The following is a 20,775-nucleotide window of genomic DNA, read 5'->3' on the forward strand; positions in this document are numbered from 1 at the left end:
AATCATATATAAAAGAGAGGTTATAGAGAAGCTTCTTACACATAATTATGGCACTGGGCAAAATGTCTAACACTAAAACTATGTAAGTAATGATGCAAACATAACTATGCCATATACAATTTCAAAAACCCTAACTTAATTTTTAAACTTTTTCTACACTTCCTTTGAGCCATGAAAATTATATTAGACATCTAACTCACTGAAGTGGTCATGGTCTTTTAGCTAAAATAGAGTGAACTTAAGGCATGTTAATATCTCAGATTACCATGAAAAAAGGTCATAAAAAAGTCACCATATTGTGATAGGTACTCCAAAGGAATAGGTCCAATCAGCAATAGACTCACAACCTCCAGTAATATATAGCACTCCGCATTGCGTGTGTTGGCTGCAAGCTGCAATATTGAAAATCGGTTGTTGTATGCCCCACAGTATACGCAGATCAAAGTCGAAACACTATGAATAATCGCATTGCATGCATATCAGCATGCCAAATGCTAGTTTTAAATCTAACTAATAAACTTTTTATCTAAAGTGGTACATAGGTATGGCAGCACATATGTCTATACATATGTGCTGCCATATCTATTTAAAAATGTTGGTCATCGATTTCAGTCAAGATAAGATCCAATGAACATTTTAAGACAGCAGTATTGTTGAGTATACAAAAATCTGTACAAAATAGCTGGAAATAAAGTCCCTTGGCTACATACCCATCTAGCGATAGCATTATGAAAGTATGTATCGTCCCCATCAGCTTGAAGCAAACCATCAATGACTGCAAAATTGAAAACAAATAAGGTTCATTAGTAATTTAGCCTCATTAAGAAAGAAGAAAGTTAACATAAACAAGTCATTAAATAGTTGTTAACTAACAAAGTAATTATGAAGATGCGATTTTTATAAAAACCTGACCTTTTAAAGTTTTTTCTTGAAGGTTTTTTGAAGACACCAACCCAGAATCTACAAAAGGTTATAGGAATGCAATCAGAGGTATCTGGTCACACAATAACAGACATTATTGCCAGTCAATCCCAAAAAAATATCAAATGCAATCTTTTGAAATTACCTAACAGTGATTGGACAAACTGATTCAGCCAAACTCGTGTTTCAGAGACCGCCATCCTTTTGAAGCCAAGTTTATGGCTGTTAAAAACTTGTTGTAAGTTTTCAAGAAGATTACAGAGTTGCCAGTGAGGAGTTTCATTTGAGGCTGACAGTAGTTCGGAGGCACACATGAAGCAGACTTTTCCAACAGTCTTGAAAGGTGGATGAAATGAATGAGATGTGATGAATCCTTGAATCTGTTTAGCCATGACTACAATGAACCAAAATATTCTTGTCGCTATTAAATAAAAGATAAAAGTAAAAAATAACAAAACCTACGTGAACAAAATTCATGATTACCTGTTAATCACTAATCTCTTAGTTTTAGTTGCACTGTTTAATCTAATTATAAATATATCTTTCCATGCTAGTAAATGACCACCATATATCTAACAGCTCTATCTTCGAGATTTTCATCATCTGACAGACAAGAAAAAATTGCATTTATCTGTACGCACCAATATGGTAACAACATGCGAAACTTTTCTGAAACTTTCCCGTGGGATGCTTATGCAACTTTATTTTCATATAGCAAAATATATGTATTTGGTAAACATTGTTGTACAGAACAAGCTAAACATTGTATGAAAAGCCCATTAAATGGTTGATATAAAGGTAGAAACCATTTAATGAGCATTATCTGCATTTTGATACTTTCGTTAAAATGTTAATTTTGAACTCAAGAAAACTTGTATACCAAATATGTGATTGTTCTAATTAGATCAACTAAAGCAGAAACCAATTTTATTTTAGCTTAAGAATATTGTACAAATTTTTTGTGTTACAGTAAAAACTTGAAAATTTTTTTTATTACGCATTAAAGAGCTACTGACTCCAGAGACCGCTTAACAAAACGTGATTCAGAAAATAGCAATTTGTCATTTAATAGATTTGTTATGTATGATTTAAACAGAATATTAATTGTTGATGAATCAAAGCAGTAAAAAAATTCATGCTAAGCATTTCATCTGGCTTGAATTTTTTTAATGAGCAGTTGCTATATATCATTGTGTGTTTTCAGCTGTTTGATGGATTTGCTTAAGGATTTTGGCTGAAGCGTTGGGTGAGCAATTGAATAAGGATGTAGGGATAAGGCAATGTCGGTGTTATGACAATGGCTCTTTTAATACAATTACGGTACTGTCATATGGTTGCTGTTGCGACAGTCACCATTTTAAAATATTCACTATTATGTTATTGCTCCACTGTTCTAGCAGTCAGCATGTTGAGCTCATACTATACCAATAATAGAAATATTTTCAGGGTTTGAACTAGGGTATATTAATTATAACACATTTTAAATGCAATCGGGGCTTGTTTTGGCCAATTAGCCGATTGTTACCCGAGAGTATGTCAAGGAGAATGATCAAGTAACAAAGCTTAAAAGGGCCAGCTGCTATCGCTTCGAACCACAACAGAAAATTGGTATGTTTATCTACTGAAGAATAGTTTCACTTTTAAATGATACAAATTTTTACACAACTGGTATTATGCTGATCTAATCAACGCTATAGAGGGTATTTAAACTTTTACCATGCATTATCGGCTTGTTTTATCTTTTATTTATACCAATTTTATAAGCTATAATACTTTTGCAAACTTTTTCCAAACTAGAAGACATGAAAAACTATACAACTGGTGCTGATCTGATTATACCTGCTCAAGCAAAAGATTTTGCCATTCATAGCAAGAAGATTTTACATGTTTTACCAATCTGACATGATAATTTCACCATGTTGTTGCCTTGTGGTAAAGATCAGCAGAATAAATTGGCATAATTCACATACATAAACCAACATATATGTACAAATCTCTGAAAAAAAATCTGTTGCTGAGTGTGCATCTTCAGATATAACCTTACCAAAAAGAAACAACTGTGAAAAACATAGGCCTACTAAAGTTCAGACATCGAAAACACCACAAGAATGTAAAACCTATTTGGAAAAAATGCAATACCTAGATACTAGTTGTTTTTTTTCTTGTAAGTAGACACAGAGCACATAAACAAGTAAGTTGAATTATACTGAACAAAACACTTAAACTAGTTTAATACCTGATTGAATCAGGTTTCAGGATCAGGAGTAAAATGAAAAAATTGATGGTGCTGCAAGTTATAGTAGATACGCAGAATATTTTTTAACAGTCTGCAAAACAATGTTATATGCAAAAGTTATTTTACTATGAAATGACCTGGGCCTTTTCTATTTCAATTAGTTAACTAGAGCAAACTTGTTTCGGAGTGGGAAAACTCTCACTTTTGGGGTATCCATAATACGTTCTTGAGACCAACTCACTAGAACTTTGCTGAGACAAAAAAGTGTGCTGAGCCTAACGCCTCCTCAATACAATCCACTGAAACCACCAAGAAGAAAACTCAGCTCTTTGTAAAAACAATAATTTTTTGGTTATCTAATTATTGTTGTAATCTCGTCCAAGCTTGCTGTTAGTCTTTTAAAAATTATCAGAAGTAATATTGCTCCAACGAATAAACAATTTTATTTTAACAATAAAATCATGTGTCTCTTTCAATAGCCAAACGCAAGCTGCCCCGCCAAAAAAATTGCAGCAGTATTTAATTATTTATATTGCATAAGCAGGCTGGCTAGAGCTTAACGGTTGTTATTCAAACTGACCAATGACACCGCTTTGCTGACTGCTGACTAAGATTTTCACATTCACAACAACAAAATTTATTGAGCGACAACTAGCCATTGTGGTGCAATAAACTAGACACCAACAAAAAGTCAGTGAAAAATTACATATAGGGAACATTATAAGAGTATATAGTAGAGAACAGTACTCTCATTTTACAGTAAAACAGATCCTAAGAAAAAAAATACAAAGTCTTATCGAAAAAACGTATAAACAAATATGGAAAAATATTACTTAAAGGAACTTGAACAATTAAAACTTACTTAGAACAGATACCTATACCATTCTGACAGGCAATCATGAGCATAAATAAATTTTACTAATATGCGAACAAGAAGATTGAATTTGTTAAAGATTGTCAATTGCGTAAAGGTTTCTACAAATTTTGGTAAACGGTGTCTGTCATCTTTTCTAAATCAACCTCTGTCCCAGAAGTTCTTCCTCTATATATATATATATATATATCGGCTTAGTCACCTTTTCCTTCTATTGGTTCATTATGCTTACCTGTTCTAAGTGTCAAAAGGGCTGTGCTTTGCCTCACTGAAGGAGTTGCAGCAAAGGAAAGGTGCCGTGTGAGAAAAGTGACATGTCTCTTTTTTGCGGAAATGTCAGGTGGCACTGGACAAGTATGTGGCAGAGGCTGATAAACAGTCTGTAGATATGCAGATATTGCCTGCAAGACCGGAACACACCAGCAGACAAGGCGAGAGGTTTCTCCAAGATCGCAGCTGTGTGTAAAACCAGAAGATTGGTGTGGCGCCGAAAGAAACCTCTTAAAGTATTGCCTACACTGGTAAGGGAAGTAGCCTATTAGGTCGTTGCTGTCAATCCTCAAACTCAAAAATTTCTGGGCCTCAACAAGCTCGACGTCTTGGAAACTAGTAGCAACCAGATTGGGTGACTCTCCGAAGTTATTTCCCCCGGCCCTTTTCAAGATCACAACTCTTTTTATAGCGGTAGTTCACTAAAATATTTTTGTCGAGTTTTAGTTTTACTACCATTACCTTAACAATGCGACAGGAAATAGAGAGAAAGTTAGCAACTGACAAAGATTAGATCTGTTGTGGAAGTCTGCGCTGACTAGCCACTTGCAAGTGGATTCACAAGTTTTCTTATACTGAATGAGTAATAACTCTCATACGCAACTGTAATTGTTGCAAGTAACGTAACTGGTTGATAAGTATAACTTTTATTACTCAAGCTCTGTAAGCATGAAAAGACAGAACATTTAAGTACAATTCCATGCAATCAAGCGCAATGCTGAAATGAGTTGACAAATAATAAGTAACTAAACAGTTACACTTGTAAATGCACGAATGTCAAAGATGCATATATATACACAAAGCTGTGCTGAGGTACCACGCTGTTCTTTATGGTGACATAGAACGCAGTTCTTTGCCTTGTAGTTTTTGGCTTCGTAATTCACAGCTCCTCGCTATGTGCTTTTTGTTCTCTCTCTTTTTTAAAACACTGTTTTGCAGCAGCTTATATAGCAAGTTGTGTGATAATCTATCGGCTTTCCATGAAAGCTAGTTTCCATATTACTAAACTAATCAGTTGGTAACATCAATGATATACAGCCCAAAAGGATAGCCGACGGCTATCATATGGGCGTGGTTTAATTATGGAGCTCTATTAGGATTGTGCTAGCCTGGGTTTCAAAGCAAACACAACTCTCGCGGGGCGGTCGCGTTGCCTTGTTAGGTTTTAGAAAACACGAATCGCTGTTATCGTTTCATTAGATTATTCAGCCAGTAGACCCCGCGGGTCACAATAGCAAACATTGAATTTCTGCAATGTAGGGGTAATACCTAACCAAAATAATGTATCTAATCAAAATAAAACATTTCAAATTACCTATTTTTAGTAAATTTAAAATTAGTAAAGGTCGTAGTATATGCCTAAAGTTGAATATAATTACCCGAACAACGGCATTTTTTTTCTAGTTTTTGATTAATATTTTGCCACCCCTAATATAAAATGACAAAGTCCTTCATCGGTTTCACATGGTTTTACCTTGCCAATAAGATGGGACAGCAGGCAAAGCTGTGCAGTGTAGTTTTCATACTCAAAATCTAAATGCAAAACCGAATTTGAGCTATTTTACGATTGTGACTATTAATATCACGAATGCTTGTGAATGGCAACTGACTGATCATAACGGTGACAATATTGGGATACTATATTTGTTTGACAACAAAATGAATTCAACAGATAAGTAAAATAACCACTATAGTTCATAATATTCGTAAATTTACAAGGTGCTTTATTCAGCATATTTGTTTTTTTCGGGTGCCGTGTCCGGGTTAATCCTAACAGAGCTTCATAATTAAACCCCGCCCATATGAGCGCCGTCGGCTATCCTTTGGGGCTGTATATCATTGGTAACATTAAACAAACATAAAAACAAATTGAACAAAAAAAACTACATTGTTGCTACAAAACTCTACAAAATAAAAATATATTCTGCAGCGCAACAGCGAACCATTTAAACTTAGTTTTTCAGCCTTATTTGTTGACAAAGTTAATCACAAGGATAGTTAAAAACATGTAAGAATTACTTAAAACTTAGCAAATTGTTACAGATTACTCTCATATCTCTAATTTTGAGCTACCATATTGTTGTATCCTGGAATTGGTAGGGCTCAGGCTACATTGGGGTTTGAGCTCAAAACAGTTGTGGGTGGTTGTGGCAGTTATAGTGAGTGGATAAAGCCGGTAGATATAGCCAGTGGATAGAGCTGGTAAATAAAGCCCATGGATTAAGCCGGTGGGTAAGGCGGTGGATTAAGATGATGAATTAAGGCAGTGGATGAAGCCGGTGGATTAAGCCGATGAATTAAGCTGGTGGATTAAGCCGGTTGATTAAGCAGATGGATTAAGCCGGTGGATTAAGCCGATAGATTAAGTAGTGTAAAGGCGAGTGAAGGAAAAGACCAGGTTCTTCTTTGCTGCAGTTCTATGTAAGCACATATACTTGTTCATATAACACATATATTGCAAACATAGATTGCTACAAGTATTCTATATAAATACAGGCTATTACAATAACTAGAAGAACAAGGATCGCTTCATAAAAATTGTATGCTTTGAGGCAGTCCACGTCTCTATGACTGGACTGTTAAAGTCACCAATATAAAACATAAATGCTACCCAATCAAACAAACCCAACCATTCCAAGGTTTTACTAAAAGCATCGAATAGCCTGCATGATTGAATAGATGAAACAGTGATCGTTTGTAATTGCATACACCTGCAATCTACGAGCAACTTGAAAAACGTAAATTATTAGACAAAACGATGTTTGCAACTGTTACTTATTTATCAGATACTATTAATTTTATGTTTAAATGTTCGAGTTGAAACTATTCCATATCCGGTTTTCAAAGTGTAATAAGCTTGCAGTTTTTACTCGATTTTATTTTCTGATCGTCTGCAGTTGCAATTATCAAACGCTCATAGATAACTTTGTCTAGTTTAGTTTCGTCGGCATTATTAGGTATTACGTATATGGAGTGCAATCGTAGTTTTTCAAGTTAGGCGCACTGTCTTTACAAACATCGGCAAGCACGCGTTAAAGCAAAAATCACAAACACGTTCACGGTTGATTGGGCAGCCGCTCTATTGTAACAACGAATGATCGTTAAGAATCTGCGTGGTTTACATGATATGCTTGTGCAGCGGCTATAACACACCCAGAGAGGCTCATACTGTTCACTTGAGCTTGCAATTTCGAAGGTAGGTAACGTCGTCATATTATAGTAGACTACGGAGGAACAGGAAAATTACGTTTTAAATGCATCTATTTAGCTTAACACGTTTTTGAAAATAGCGAGTAGAACATTCAATGCTAAGTTTAACAATTTTCACTGCTCCTTGGGCACTTTCAATAAATTTGTGTGCTAACTCGGAATATATTCGGTACATTACTATCCATGCTATTTTATTGGCAGTAAACTCAGAGTTGTAAACTAATTGAAGACTTCTTTTTTGTCTACTTCTAAATTTTTTGTGGCACCATCTGTAAAACACTTTCTCTAAAAAATTGATTATGGATTGTCCAGTATTAGTATACATGTATATATATTAAGCATCAATAGGTTAATGCAGCTGCCAAATGGATATCTTGTAGCTTTCTAAATGATAAACAAAAATTATTAATTCTGGCACAAAAGTTTGGGATTAAAAAGTCACTCTGCAGAAGCGAACTGTAATGTCGCTATAATCAAATGTAAAGGCGTACAACTCAAACATTAAACATAGAAAGCAGTTGTATTTTGTTGTATTATTTGTAAAAATGTAGATATTTTCACACCGTCCCAGCCTCAAAAACATTGTGGTTACCAACCATTTAGAATGATCTATTCTAATTTCTAATTCTGATCTACATTAATTGCTTGAAGTCTTATGTTGATGTTATTCTCTTGTATGCCACCCTAACAACAGTTTAGTTGGGTATGCCACCCTAGCAACAGTGTAGTTGTTTATGCCACCCTAGCAACAGTTTAGTTGTGCATGTCACCCTAGCAACAGTTTAGTTGGGTATGCCACCCTAGCAACAGTTTAGTTGGGTATGCCACCCTAGAAACGGTGTAGTTGTTTATGCCACCCTAGCAACAGTTTAGCTGTATATGCCACCCTAGCATCAGTTTAATTGTTTACGCCACCCTAGCAACAGTTTAGTTGTGTATGCCACCCTAGCAACAATTTAGTCGTGTATACCACCCTAGCAACAGTTTAGTCGTGTATACCACCCTAGCAACAGTTTAGTTGTGTATGCCACCCTAGCAACAGTTTAGTTGTCGAGTAAATGATAACAGCAATGTGCTCTTTGACAAGATAGTATAGTCTTTTATCCATCACTCCTATCTGGCTCTGTCAGACTGAATGTTTACAGCAACACAATATGATTCTTAGGACCTACATGCCGCTGCGATTTTTCAGCTTTATAATCTTGTTGAAAATGACTTGCATCAGATGGCACCAGTAAGAATTTGATTTGTAGCTAATCCTATATTTTTTTGTTCAATGAGAATATTTTTGGTTTTCATAAATCACACATTTTAAAGATTATATCTGTTACTTATTGTTTTAACTTGTTTGGTTTTAAAAGTCAAAATGAACAGCAATACCTGTTAGGAACCCATTAACTGAACCCATGCCTATGGTGTGTCAACCAATCATGACTATATTTTAAGCTTAAGATACTGTGACAGATGTTTGTTGGCTTTCTGTTGCCTAGCAACGTTGCTCAACATGTTACACTTCAGAGAGTTTTAAGCAAATCTTACATGTTGTCAACTAACCTTGTGATTAAATTTGTCAACAAATAATGCTGAAAAATTAAGTTGAAATGGTTCACTGTTGCGTGAGAAAATATTTTTCTATTTTGAGCAATAGTATGTAGGTCTTTTCATTCAATTTGTTGTTATGTTTGTATTATCAATGAAACTTTACTTATGCATTATATTCTAGTTAAACTTGATGCGATCTTGTTGAGAAATTTGAGTTTTGGATTTTCTTCTATTCTTTGAGAAGCCAAAAGTTGTTCTCTCTATTTTTGAGCAGTTGACATCAATAGGAATCATAAGGTGTTATCTCAAACAAAATACAAGAGCCCAACCACTCAGCGTTGGCTCACATATTTCACCCATATATTATTCCACTTGTATTCAGCTACACTTCTTTTACTAAAGACAAAATTTTACAAATCGATCGCATTTGGGGAATAGGATGTGGTTTAACAGCCGTGAAGTTTATTTTGTGAAATGAAGTTTTTGCAGATTCTCCTGTTAGCTTTGTTTACATCGTTGTTTACATCGTTGTAGATCGAGCCTTTGAAGTTTGCCTTTTGTTCAAGTAGTGCGACGTATTCACCAAACATGGGTTCGCGGTACAATCCTGATGACCCGGAACTTTCCTACCTTTCGATTGATCGCAAGATGGCCTTGGAAGATCAAAAGCGACCTTATGACGGTAAGAAGGCTTGCTTTGTTCCTCACCCGAAAGAAGGATTTGTAACTGCTGAGATCATCAGTTCCAAGGGAGATGAGATCACCGTGCAGACAGAGGCAGGAGTGGTGAGCACCATATTTGTCTTTCTAATATGTTTGTTGCTTTGTGAAAGTCTGCTAGGAAAATAGGGAAGTTATGTGAGGCTACTGTGTTATATTTAACATCTAACTGGGGTATGAGATACTTGCTGTGTAAAATACTCAGATTACATCTCAAAATTGTCTGATCATCCATTACATCCCTACTTCCCTAAAAAATCATTGGACCTTATACCAGACACCAACACCTTGCCAGTTTACATTATAGAACAGTGTTATGCAAAAAAGCTTTTGATTCTAATTGATTATTCTTTATTTTTTGATGTTTTTGTCTCTTGGTCTAATTTGCTTTGAGTGGCATTAGCCGTTGATAATAAAGTTGATGTCTATCTATCTACTGCTTGAAGTCTTCTCTTTAATAAAATGTTGTTCATATTAGCCAATTTAGGATAAAAAGACCATTCTAGGTAAAAATGTAGTAATTTGTTAATTTTTTTACAGTTGTTATTTTTTAATACACATTGTTTTGTTTGACAATCATTTATCTTTTAATTGTCCTGCAAGTCCTAGCCTGATGTTTTTTTAGGCCTATCTTAGAAAGGTCAATAGTTACAGGTTTTTAATTGAAAGTGTTGAATATTTTGGCTTTTTTGATTGGTTAAGATGGCGAGACACGGGTTCAAAACACCCTCAATCCTCCACATACCAACTAAATTCGTTTTGGTAAAATTATTAAAAATGTTGCACGTTGAATGAAATATTCCCATCAGACTTCACTATAAGCTATTTAATCAATTTCACAACCAAAACACTTATAATAACTCCTTACTAACACACAGCAATAAAAATAATAAATAATAGATTTAAAAAGCTAATAAAGAAATAATCGTTAAAATCAGCCATCACTAGTTATCAAAGCCAAATGTTTGTTTTAATGACGTGTGTGTGCTTTTCTTTAGTTATTTGATCATTTTCAGTGCCTCTGCTGTTTTGTCCTTACCCTCTCCTATAGGGGTAATTTCGAGGGTCACTCACTTCATGTTCTGCTTACTAGCAAATGACAGTCATGAAGGAAGAAGTCCAGCAACGAAACCCACCAAAATTCGAAAAAACTGAAGATATGGCGAATTTGACCTATCTCTCTGAGGCAGCCATCTTGCATAATCTTCGAGAACGTTACCATTGTTGGAGAATTTATGTGAGTCTACTTGAATAGCTACGTGTATTGGTACTTGACGCAGGGAGCAAATACGCTTATTCTTCAGTATTGAAATCACACATCTATTATAGTTGAACAGCACCTACAACCATTTCACAATATTGGTATTTTGTTGCTGCTTTGATTGAAAGTATTAAGTTAGAAATCAAAAGCGCTGACCCACTGTAAGGGCTGCCACAGATTGCAGGAGTCTGGCAAATAGCTCTAGTGGTATTTAAAATAGACCGGCATTTGTAGGAGGTAGACGAATAGTGTAGGAATGTAACGCTAACCTTATGACTAGAGAGTCTGCAGCTCTTAATTACACCGCTTGGAAACAGAGAATGCCGACACTCCTCTACCATATTTGGATGGCTATAAAATCTGTAATTGAGAAGCCAGTTAGTTAGTAGTATTTCATTAATTTCTGCAGATGCCTATTATAATCCAACAAAGGTCATCTTAGCTAGCGGCTATTAAATAGGCAGATATAGTGAAGAGGTATGGCAAAGGAGGCCCTATCTGCCAACAATTGGCTAATTAGTTTGTTGGAGAATAGAATTGAGGTGTAAGTCGTGTTAGATAATGCTCCATCTAGAGATTACAACAGTCTCAAGTACGAGGTTGGCTCATGGAATGTTGAGTGAAGTACTTGTCTATGAGTGTCAATGAGTGTCAGGCATCAGTCTTACGTATTTTATTACAACCAACAAATCTTTTGAGACAAATAAAATTACACCTAGAATATTGTCAAAACTATACATGAAGAGGCAAATACACAAGTAACCAATTCAAATGGCTAAAAGCTCAATAAAAAAGCTTTAGTACTGTAAAGTCATTGTTTGATCTCTTCTTCTACATGCAATAAATGTCTTGGCCTTAACTATCTTGGTACTAGACTAGCTTACTTGTTGGATGGCACTAATTAACTACAAGTTACTTTAATAGCCTGGGATTCAATATGACATTGAGACTTTAACTTGTCTTCTAGAATAAATGCTACTTTCTAGATCTTTGAGTTAACCATTGGAGTCTCCATTTCCTGTATTTGATTGAAATGCAGTGAGTCATCCATCTTCCTCTAAAAATTGTATATGAATATGAATTCCTTCGAATTGGGCTGTTATGGCAAGCCGTGGTATAATTTGATGAGATTAGTAAGAACACAAATGCAATTTGGTATGTTATGTGCAGGTTCTAGCCATTCTAGTTCAGTAGCCATTCACAAGAGTAAACACTCAAAGCTGTATATAATTTACGGCTAAGTAGAGTAATTTTTTGGGAAAGAACTATTTTCTACTACTATTCTTTGAAGGATTAAAAATTACTATCTGTTTTATTTTATTTTTTAACAGAACACTACTATCTATCAACTAATGTAGTCAAGTCAATGCATATTTTAAGTTAAATGAAACATGTTCTTTATATTCTTGCGAGTTTGAATCTCGCATAAGGCAATATTTTATCGCAGCCGTCAACTGTGGCGATGAACAGATGACCAGACTAGTATCCTGGCAGTCTGATGTGCCGCGAGTGATCGGCAGTTGCAATAACTACACGTAGGCCTCCGATTGTTCTAGAATGCCAACGGGTGTTGATTGGCAGTTTTTAGTGTCGGTTGACAATCCTGAAAGTTGTGAGTTCAAATCCTATCTGATGGGATATTTTTCCAACCTTCAGCTATGGCTTCGAAGATACAAACACGACTCTTATTATAGTAAATACTAAGCATCTGTGTTAAACCGGAGTGCTAAAATTAAATGTTAGCGTGTTATGATGTAATTTGACTTTACTTTGCCTCCTTCATAACTTTTTATTAGCGATGAATTTATTAAGATGAATTAATTAAGATGAAATCCATTTAAATTATTCTTTTTGGCCACACAAATCTAAAATTGTGCATTTAAAGTTATGCATTTTTATCAATTAAATATTCTTTATTCTTAACCACTTAAAATTCTTTTTACCCCACAAAGGCTAAAAACTGAGTTAACTCGCTTGCTTTACTAGAGTGTCATTCATTCGCAAATTGGGAAAATCTATAAAATAGGCCAGAAAAATGCATAACATACGATCCCTTGTTGTTTTTTTCACTGTATGTGTTGAAATAAAAAACAATGTTTCACATAAGTGGGCATAGAAGTAATTTCACATTGGGTACTAAATTACTTCCTGTTTTATAGACGTACTCCGGGCTTTTCTGTGTGGCAGTCAACCCCTACAAGCGACTACCTATCTACACTCAAGGAGTCATTGATATGTACAAGGGCAAGAGGAGAAATGAAATGCCTCCTCACATCTTCTCTATTGCTGACAACGCTTACCATGACATGTTGCAAGGTACGTTTCATTGCTGACAACGCTTACCATGACATGTTGCAAGGTACGTTTCATAACTTTGCTTCATTTCAGTTAGAATAAAACTTTCAAAGTAGCAATGGAGCTGAAGTTGAATCATACAAAAAAATTGTGAGATATTCATGCAATAAGTTCATGTTAAAAATTGGTCAGGGTCAGGGGCTCGTAGTTCTGCTAGCTGGTACTTCTGATGAGAGTTTGGTGACACTCAAAGCAGCCAGGGTCAGTCAGGGTCAGTCAGGGTCGCTGAAAGCTTAGTGACAATGCTAATAATACTGATGAAGTTCTAGATAACAAGCGCAGGAGTTGAAGTGGAATGGAGATTGAAACCATGTTCAATAGCCTTGACTTTAATTTTGCTTCCACTTTCTTAGTTACATTAACACTTTTACACTTCTATGATATTTGTGGTACAACAGACAAAAGCATTTGGTGAAGATATAATATTTCAGATTATTATATTATATATTACATGTATTATAGATTGATCACTTGAAGTTATGTTGTTCATCACTTGAAGTTATGTTGCATAACTTTTTAAATGCTATTATCATTTTAGATAGGGAGAATCAATCCATTTTGATCACGTGAGTAGAAAACCTCTCCTGCCTTGTTTAGATGACTACATTTACCTAGTTAGCCTTACAATTGAGTTCATAGTTGAATCTAGCTACTTGTGAATCTAGCTACTTGTGAATGTCGAAAGTCAAAGACTACTGGTTCTCAATTCATCACACAAAAAGTTGAGTCGAAAGGTCAAGGTCTATTCGGAAGTAAGCACTTTTTTTATCAAAAGCTATAAAAATTTACCGAAGACTGTATTAGCAGTAGCATAATAATCTTCTAACTGATCCAACCTCTTGATCTCTTAATTATATACATACGTCGGCTAGTAAATACTGTTTATGTTCTTGTCATTGACTCATTAAAATTCTCTCATCTACAAACAGATGATTCTATTATTTCATTTATTTTAGTTTTTTTTATAATTTGCGTGAGACTAAGAAGTTTTAGACTTGAGAGTTATTTCAGTACTTCTAATGCTACTGTTATATTGTCTCCATTGTTGGTATAACTCTATTGTCTCCATTGTTGGTATAACTCTATTGTCTCCATATTGTTGGTATAACTCTTTCCTAACAAACTTTAATCTCGACTATATGCTTTACTATGCTTGAAGCCCTTTCTTCCTTTACTTCTATCCTCATTTTTCTGCAATACTTTGCATTTTTTGTTCAGAGGTCACAGTTTGCTGTAAGATAGTGTGAAGCCTGGTTTACACTTGATGCCATCTAAGTGTTGGTCAAATTACAATACTGTTTATGTCCTCAAAAAGTTACACAAATGTGATATTGTACTGTGACTACTTTGTCTTATCCACTCATTTAGGCTCCGCCTATAGCAACAATTCAGCACAAAATTCCCATAGGCTGTCATTGCAAGGACTTGTTTTTTGGAGCTACTAGCTTTCATTTGTAAAAGAACTTTCATTTACACTGCGTAGGTGATAGATACAGTTTTTATGGCATAATAAGCAGCTGTAAAAACAGTATTAGCCAAAATTCCCAGATATATTTGTGACCATCTAAAACAATATTTACTTGTCAGAAGCATTTATTTAATCTGCTTGCGTGATGTCTAGGCTTGGCTGCCTATGAAATTTAGAAAAAATAAAATTATTAAATATATTATGAAAAGTTTGAAGTGTTAAACATTGATTCACATTTATCAAAAACATTGCAAATACACTTGCACAGGCATCGAGGTCTGACCCTATCCAGAGGATTATGGTTTGAAAAAGCCAAGCCATTTTATTTGCATCATACGGCTGCCGCATGCCTCCGGCACCAATGTTACTTTTTCACTTTGTTAGATTCGGCATTCGAATTGCCTTCAGTGTGAACCAGGCTAGAGTGAACTGTCTCTTAAAAATCAAGCAATTCTTGCATCTAGTGAGTGATGGAGTTGTTTTTCCTTTATTACTCACAAGGCTCAGCATACTAACTATAATACCTGTTTTGTTAAACTGCTTTATGCCATCAGTGTATTTATTGTCACTTTCTTTTCTCTGATTTGAGCTTTGTTATTTGACCTTTGTTATTTGACCTTTGTTATTTGACCTTTGTTATTTGTTGTGTCGTCTGTTTGTGCATGCCACCCACCATGCATTCTCCTTTGCACTTCGGTCTAGTGGTGAATCCGGTGCAGGAAAAACGGAGAACACCAAGAAAGTCATTCAGTACTTTGCGCACATTGCTCATGCCGCACCAAAACAGAGTGATTCCTCGGCTGTCTTAAGAGGTGTAAGTTTCTTCTTTAACTCAACTCAATAAACTTATTAATCAACTAACTCACTAAACTAATGGCTAACTCAATCAAGCACGAGGCGTACTAACTGCACCCCCAACTACTTCTGGCGCTTAGTCTAGGTAGGTAGAGAAGTTGATATGACAAACATGTGCCTTTCGCAGTGGAGAGTCTGGAGCTGGTAAGACTGAGAACACTAAGAAAGTGATCTCGTACTTTGCTCATGTTGCTGCTGCAACAAAGAAAAAGGATGATGAACCGGGTCAGCACCATGAGGTAACCTTGAGGTTGACATCCTTTTTTGCCAAACAGTAATTGAGGCCGAAAGGCTTACAATCGTCGCTAAAATTTTGTCAAATGGTTTATTGGAGATTGTACATCGTCTGAACTTTTAGATGTTTTCTTCTTTTCCTTTTTTACTAAAGTGGCCAGAGTAATGAAAATTGTTGCTGTAAGAAGCTTTACAGTTCATATTAACATCTTTAATCATGTTAAGAAATGTTAACAAATCTCAACAGCTGTTAATAAATGGTAAATTCATTAGCATCAATTGTACTAAAAAAACTCCATTCATAGTCTTGCGTTCAAGTCCTGTAAAATGAACCAACATTTTTAATGATTTCTGTTAAAGCTTAGGTTCTTTTATCCGTTCTAACAATAGAGCAACCTTTGCCATAGCAAGCTGCATACCTTTATACAATTTTCAAATTTTTTAATTTCTGCTATGCACCGTTTAAGCTACGGTAATCTTAAATTTTATTTTAAATTGCTTTTATTTGTAACTAAAAATTGTTTAGATATAATTTATCGTAACATTTCACTCATCATCGTATGTTATACTTGGTCAGTGAAAAAGCTACATTTCCTTTATAGTTGGTGCAAATAGAGAGTTCCTGATGCTCGTCAAGTGTTAACAATGTTTACCTAACCTTACAGTAATGTTTGAAAGAAATAACTAGAAAAAAACTAAATAAAACATGTGTCTATATCATAGACATCTATATCATAGATCTACACGTAGCCATTTCAACTGGATCCTTCCGATTTACTGTCAGTATGTAAATTTTTTTGGACTTTCAGCCACTTGCCTAAGTTGTAAGTACATGCCATACGCCAGTTAAATGTTTAGTTTTCCCTATTTTACTTGCTTCCCTTGTTATGAGAGTATCTTACTTTCCCCTTTGCTTAGATTGTTTACATGACCCAGCGCTAGATGAACCTTGTTGCCTCTTAGTCACTCTTAGTCACATGACATGGAGTTGTCTTCTCTGGGTGTATAATCTTACTTTCCCCTTTGCTTAGATTGTTTTGTCTTTGTTATTCACTCTACTATCATATCCAGAGAAAGACTTTACAGATCCTCTTATTCATCGCTTGGCTCTGTCATTATCCACACTTACTGTCCATACATAGGCGTATCTCTTGACTTTAGTTCTATATACCCAGTGCTTTTTATCCCCCTCTGCATAAATCTTCATTTTATCAACCCTTATTAGAATCCCTAGCATGAGAGTTATCGACTCCTAACAGATGCTCATCTCATCTCCTGGTAACCCTTCAACTATTGCTTTTTTGCTATGTTTACATGACCCAGCGCTAGATGAACCTTGTTGCCTCTTTGTCACAAGTCACATGACATGGAGTTGTCTTCTCTGGGTGTATATAGCCATACGAAATTGTTGATTACTATAGAATTATGGAGCTATTTCATATATTTCATTAACTTAGGAAATGAGTTAATAAAATGTATGAACTATTTATATTAGCTACTTATACAAATTACTAACTTATATTTTTTTGTTAATTCATATATTTTACTTGCCATCTATTATCATTTTATTTGTGAAATACTTGACTGAGTTTATTAAACAATGAGAAGACAAATCCATGTAAATTGAAAGACTGGTGGAATGATCTGACCGCCAACACCTTATCTTCTAAAAAAATGATTAGATGAAAAATTCCCTCCTATCGTTTTTCTTTCGCATTGCATTCAGTTTCGGAATTTTTCTAGTTTAAATATTCTCTGACATCACGAAAACACACACGCTTCCTTTTTGTCGCTAGGGCAACCTTGAAGACCAGATCATTCAAGCCAACCCTGTCCTTGAAGCTTTTGGAAATGCCAAAACTGTGAGAAACAACAACTCCTCTCGCTTTGTAAGTTATCTATCTATGGATCACATTCTACGAGATGCAAGTCAAAGTGTAAATACGTACATCGTATGGATTACTTATATTGTATAAATGTTATGATGACTATTAATAGATGTACAACAAGTTCTATCAATTGATGGGTAACGACCTTATGTATATAGAAACTAAATGTTTCTACTAAATTAATGTAAAAACTAGATTAATAAACTTATAATCAATAATCAATAAAAAGGTTATTATTGCTAACTTATCGTAGAGACACGTGAACAGAAGTGTACACTCATCAATGTGTATGTTCGGTGGTAAAGTGACTAACACAAATACATGCTATAACTTACTTTAACTTACTCTAAATATGTTTAACATAACTTACTTTAACTTACTCTAGATATGTTTAACATAACTTACTTTAACTTACACTAGATATGTTTAACATAACTTACTTTAACTTACACTATATATGGTTAACATAACTTACTTTAACTTACACTATATATGGTTAACATAACTTACTTTAACTTACACTAGATATGGTTAATATAACTTACTTTAACTTACACTAGATATGTTTAACATAACTTACTTTAACTTACACTAGATATGGTTAACACAGCTTACTTTAACTTACTCTAGATATGTTTAACATAACTTACTTTAACTTACACTATATATGGTTAACATAACTTGCTTTAACTTACACTATATATGGTTAACATAACTTGCTTTAACTTACACTAGATATGGTTAATATAACTTACTTTAACTTACACTAGATATGGTTAACATAACTTAGTTTATTTTCCTAGCACTGTTACATTGTATCTTTATTGTTACTTTATCTCTTAGACGTGTGAATGAAATGGTAGTCTTGATTCTGCGTAGGTTCAATGTTAGAGTGAGTGATAGAAATATGGAGAGTTTGAATTACTCTGAATTATATTATCTATTTCTAAGTACTCTTTTATTTAGTTTTGTATTTCTATCAGCTTATTTACTGTTACAAAACTGCGATGTTTTGAAAAATTTTTGATGTCAAATGTTAGAAACTATTTTGTATATTGGAAACAAGTATTTGCTCAAATTGTACATAATGCATTAAAAAAAATGGTGATCATAAGTTGAGGTTTTACTGTATGTATGGAGAGCGGTTGTTTCACGAATGAGTCATAATTGGAAATTTTCATATTACAAGATACAAGTTGCATATGATTATAATAATATAAGAAGTATTAAATACAATTGACCAGTGGAAAGAAGCAAACAGCAAACCAAATTTTATTGGCTAAATAAACAAAACTTGTTTTGTATCCTATAACATAAAAAAGGTCACATTTCAATGATTTAAACCCATTCAAATTTTATTGGTGTCTGTGACTACGGTTGCTGTCAGACCGATGTAATCTGTACTAGAGGTAAGGCAGCAATTTGAAGCTTTCACAACAGCCACATGTATAACTGAAGCAAAATAAAGGTTAACGGGAAACTTTCACAAAATCTTTGTAGACTTTATCAGAAATTATTGATATTTTTCTATTATTTGCGATCATTTTTGCTTTTTGAGGTGATCTGACTGCCAGGATGTTTCAAGTTTAAAATCAACAAAACTTGATTGTGGTTCAAACACTCAGAAGTAAAATACGTGCAAAGGGGTTGATATAGTTGTTATCATTGCGATAGTTTATATCGGCTAATGCGTCTAAGTTGCAGCATTGTGTCTCTATTCTGTCAGTTTCTTTACAATTATAGATGACATAATCGCACTTTTGCTTGATCTGAGCGCTTTAATGACAATCAAGTTTTGTTGATTTTAATCTTGAAACATTCTGGCAGTCGGATCACCTCAAACATAAAAACAATCACAAATGATAGAAAAATACTGATACTTTCTGATAAAATCAATTAAGATATTATGAAGTTCATCATTCACAGAGAACTTCAACAAGACGCACTTATTGTCTCTCTCGTATGTCGGTTTTTGAAGGCTACACATTGAGTGGGTAATAGCTGATACTCATAATTGCTGCTTGTAGGGAAAATTCATTCGAATCCATTTTGGAACCAATGGAAAGATCGCCGGAGCTGACATCGAGTTTTGTAAGTAACCAAGCATTTCATTCACTCAAATTTAATCAAATAACCTTTGTGCAGCTGATACACTGTTTCCATAATGCGATTAATCTGCAAGTTGGCATCATTCGCAAGATGGAAAAAACAAAAACTCACAAGTCAAGAGAGTTTTTTTACTCTCAAATATTGAATGTTTCATTCTTGCGAAAGATGAAAACTTGCGATTGATGCCCAAGAAAATGCTGCGCAAGCTATTCCAGTTTAAACATTTTCTACACCTCAGTTGTTCCTATTTCAAAAGTATTCTGCAAAGTGAAACAGGAGTGCGCCACTATTACCTCTGGTCTAGAATTCCCTATCTTTTTTAACAAAGTGTCCACATTAATCTACAACACGCAACTGTCCATTAAAACACTTATTGCGCAATAACTCAATGTGCACACAATTCCATTTTTGCATCATCTGCACAGTGGAACCATAGTGGTAGAAAGACATGTCTCTCACATATGACTGCAACTGACTCCATGCTTTGACTTGTTATTCCAGACTTATTAGAAAAATCGCGAGTCGCATCTCAACAAGCGACTGAGAGGAGTTTCCACATTTTCTACCAGTTGCTCAGCAACTCCGCATCTCTCTATGCTGGTAACTCTCTATAGGCTAGGCCAAAATAAGCCTTTTTTTCCCAAAGCTTTATTTAGTAATTCTTTTCTGTTTCTTCAAGACCTACTTGAGAAGTCTCGAGTCACCCAGCAGATGGCGGCTGAGCGAAATTTCCACATTTTCTACCAGCTGCTCTCTCCGGCCATTCCTGAAGTTCATGGTAACTTGAGAAAGTTGCTGTGTGATCTGCCTCTTGTCTTTGTTTCTTTTCAA

The 20,775-nt window shown here is 34.8% G+C and overlaps 1 protein-coding gene across 14 annotated transcripts in view; it reads left to right on the forward strand.

Moving 5' to 3' along the window:
- The first annotated feature begins 7,477 nt into the window (after positions 1 to 7,477).
- LOC137385439 (myosin heavy chain, striated muscle-like) overlaps positions 7,478 to 20,775 on the forward strand; it is a 37,772-nt gene continuing 24,474 nt past the window's right edge. For 10 of the 14 annotated variants that reach the window (XM_068071894.1, XM_068071896.1, XM_068071889.1 and 7 more), the window contains exons 1-9: positions 7,478 to 7,497; positions 9,588 to 9,839; positions 10,867 to 11,010; positions 13,194 to 13,350; positions 13,928 to 13,955; positions 15,840 to 15,951; positions 17,743 to 17,835; positions 19,863 to 19,926; positions 20,624 to 20,722. In XM_068071894.1, coding sequence (XP_067927995.1) covers positions 9,642 to 9,839; positions 10,867 to 11,010; positions 13,194 to 13,350; positions 13,928 to 13,955; positions 15,840 to 15,951; positions 17,743 to 17,835; positions 19,863 to 19,926; positions 20,624 to 20,722 — 895 coding nt within the window. In that variant the 5' untranslated portion in view covers positions 7,478 to 7,497; positions 9,588 to 9,641. The other 4 variants (XM_068071892.1, XM_068071903.1, XM_068071902.1 and 1 more) reach the window with 3 other exon arrangements.

This window comes from Watersipora subatra, chromosome 1 (genome assembly GCF_963576615.1).
Source record: "Watersipora subatra chromosome 1, tzWatSuba1.1, whole genome shotgun sequence".
Classification (NCBI taxonomy): Eukaryota; Metazoa; Bryozoa; class Gymnolaemata; order Cheilostomatida; family Watersiporidae; genus Watersipora; species Watersipora subatra.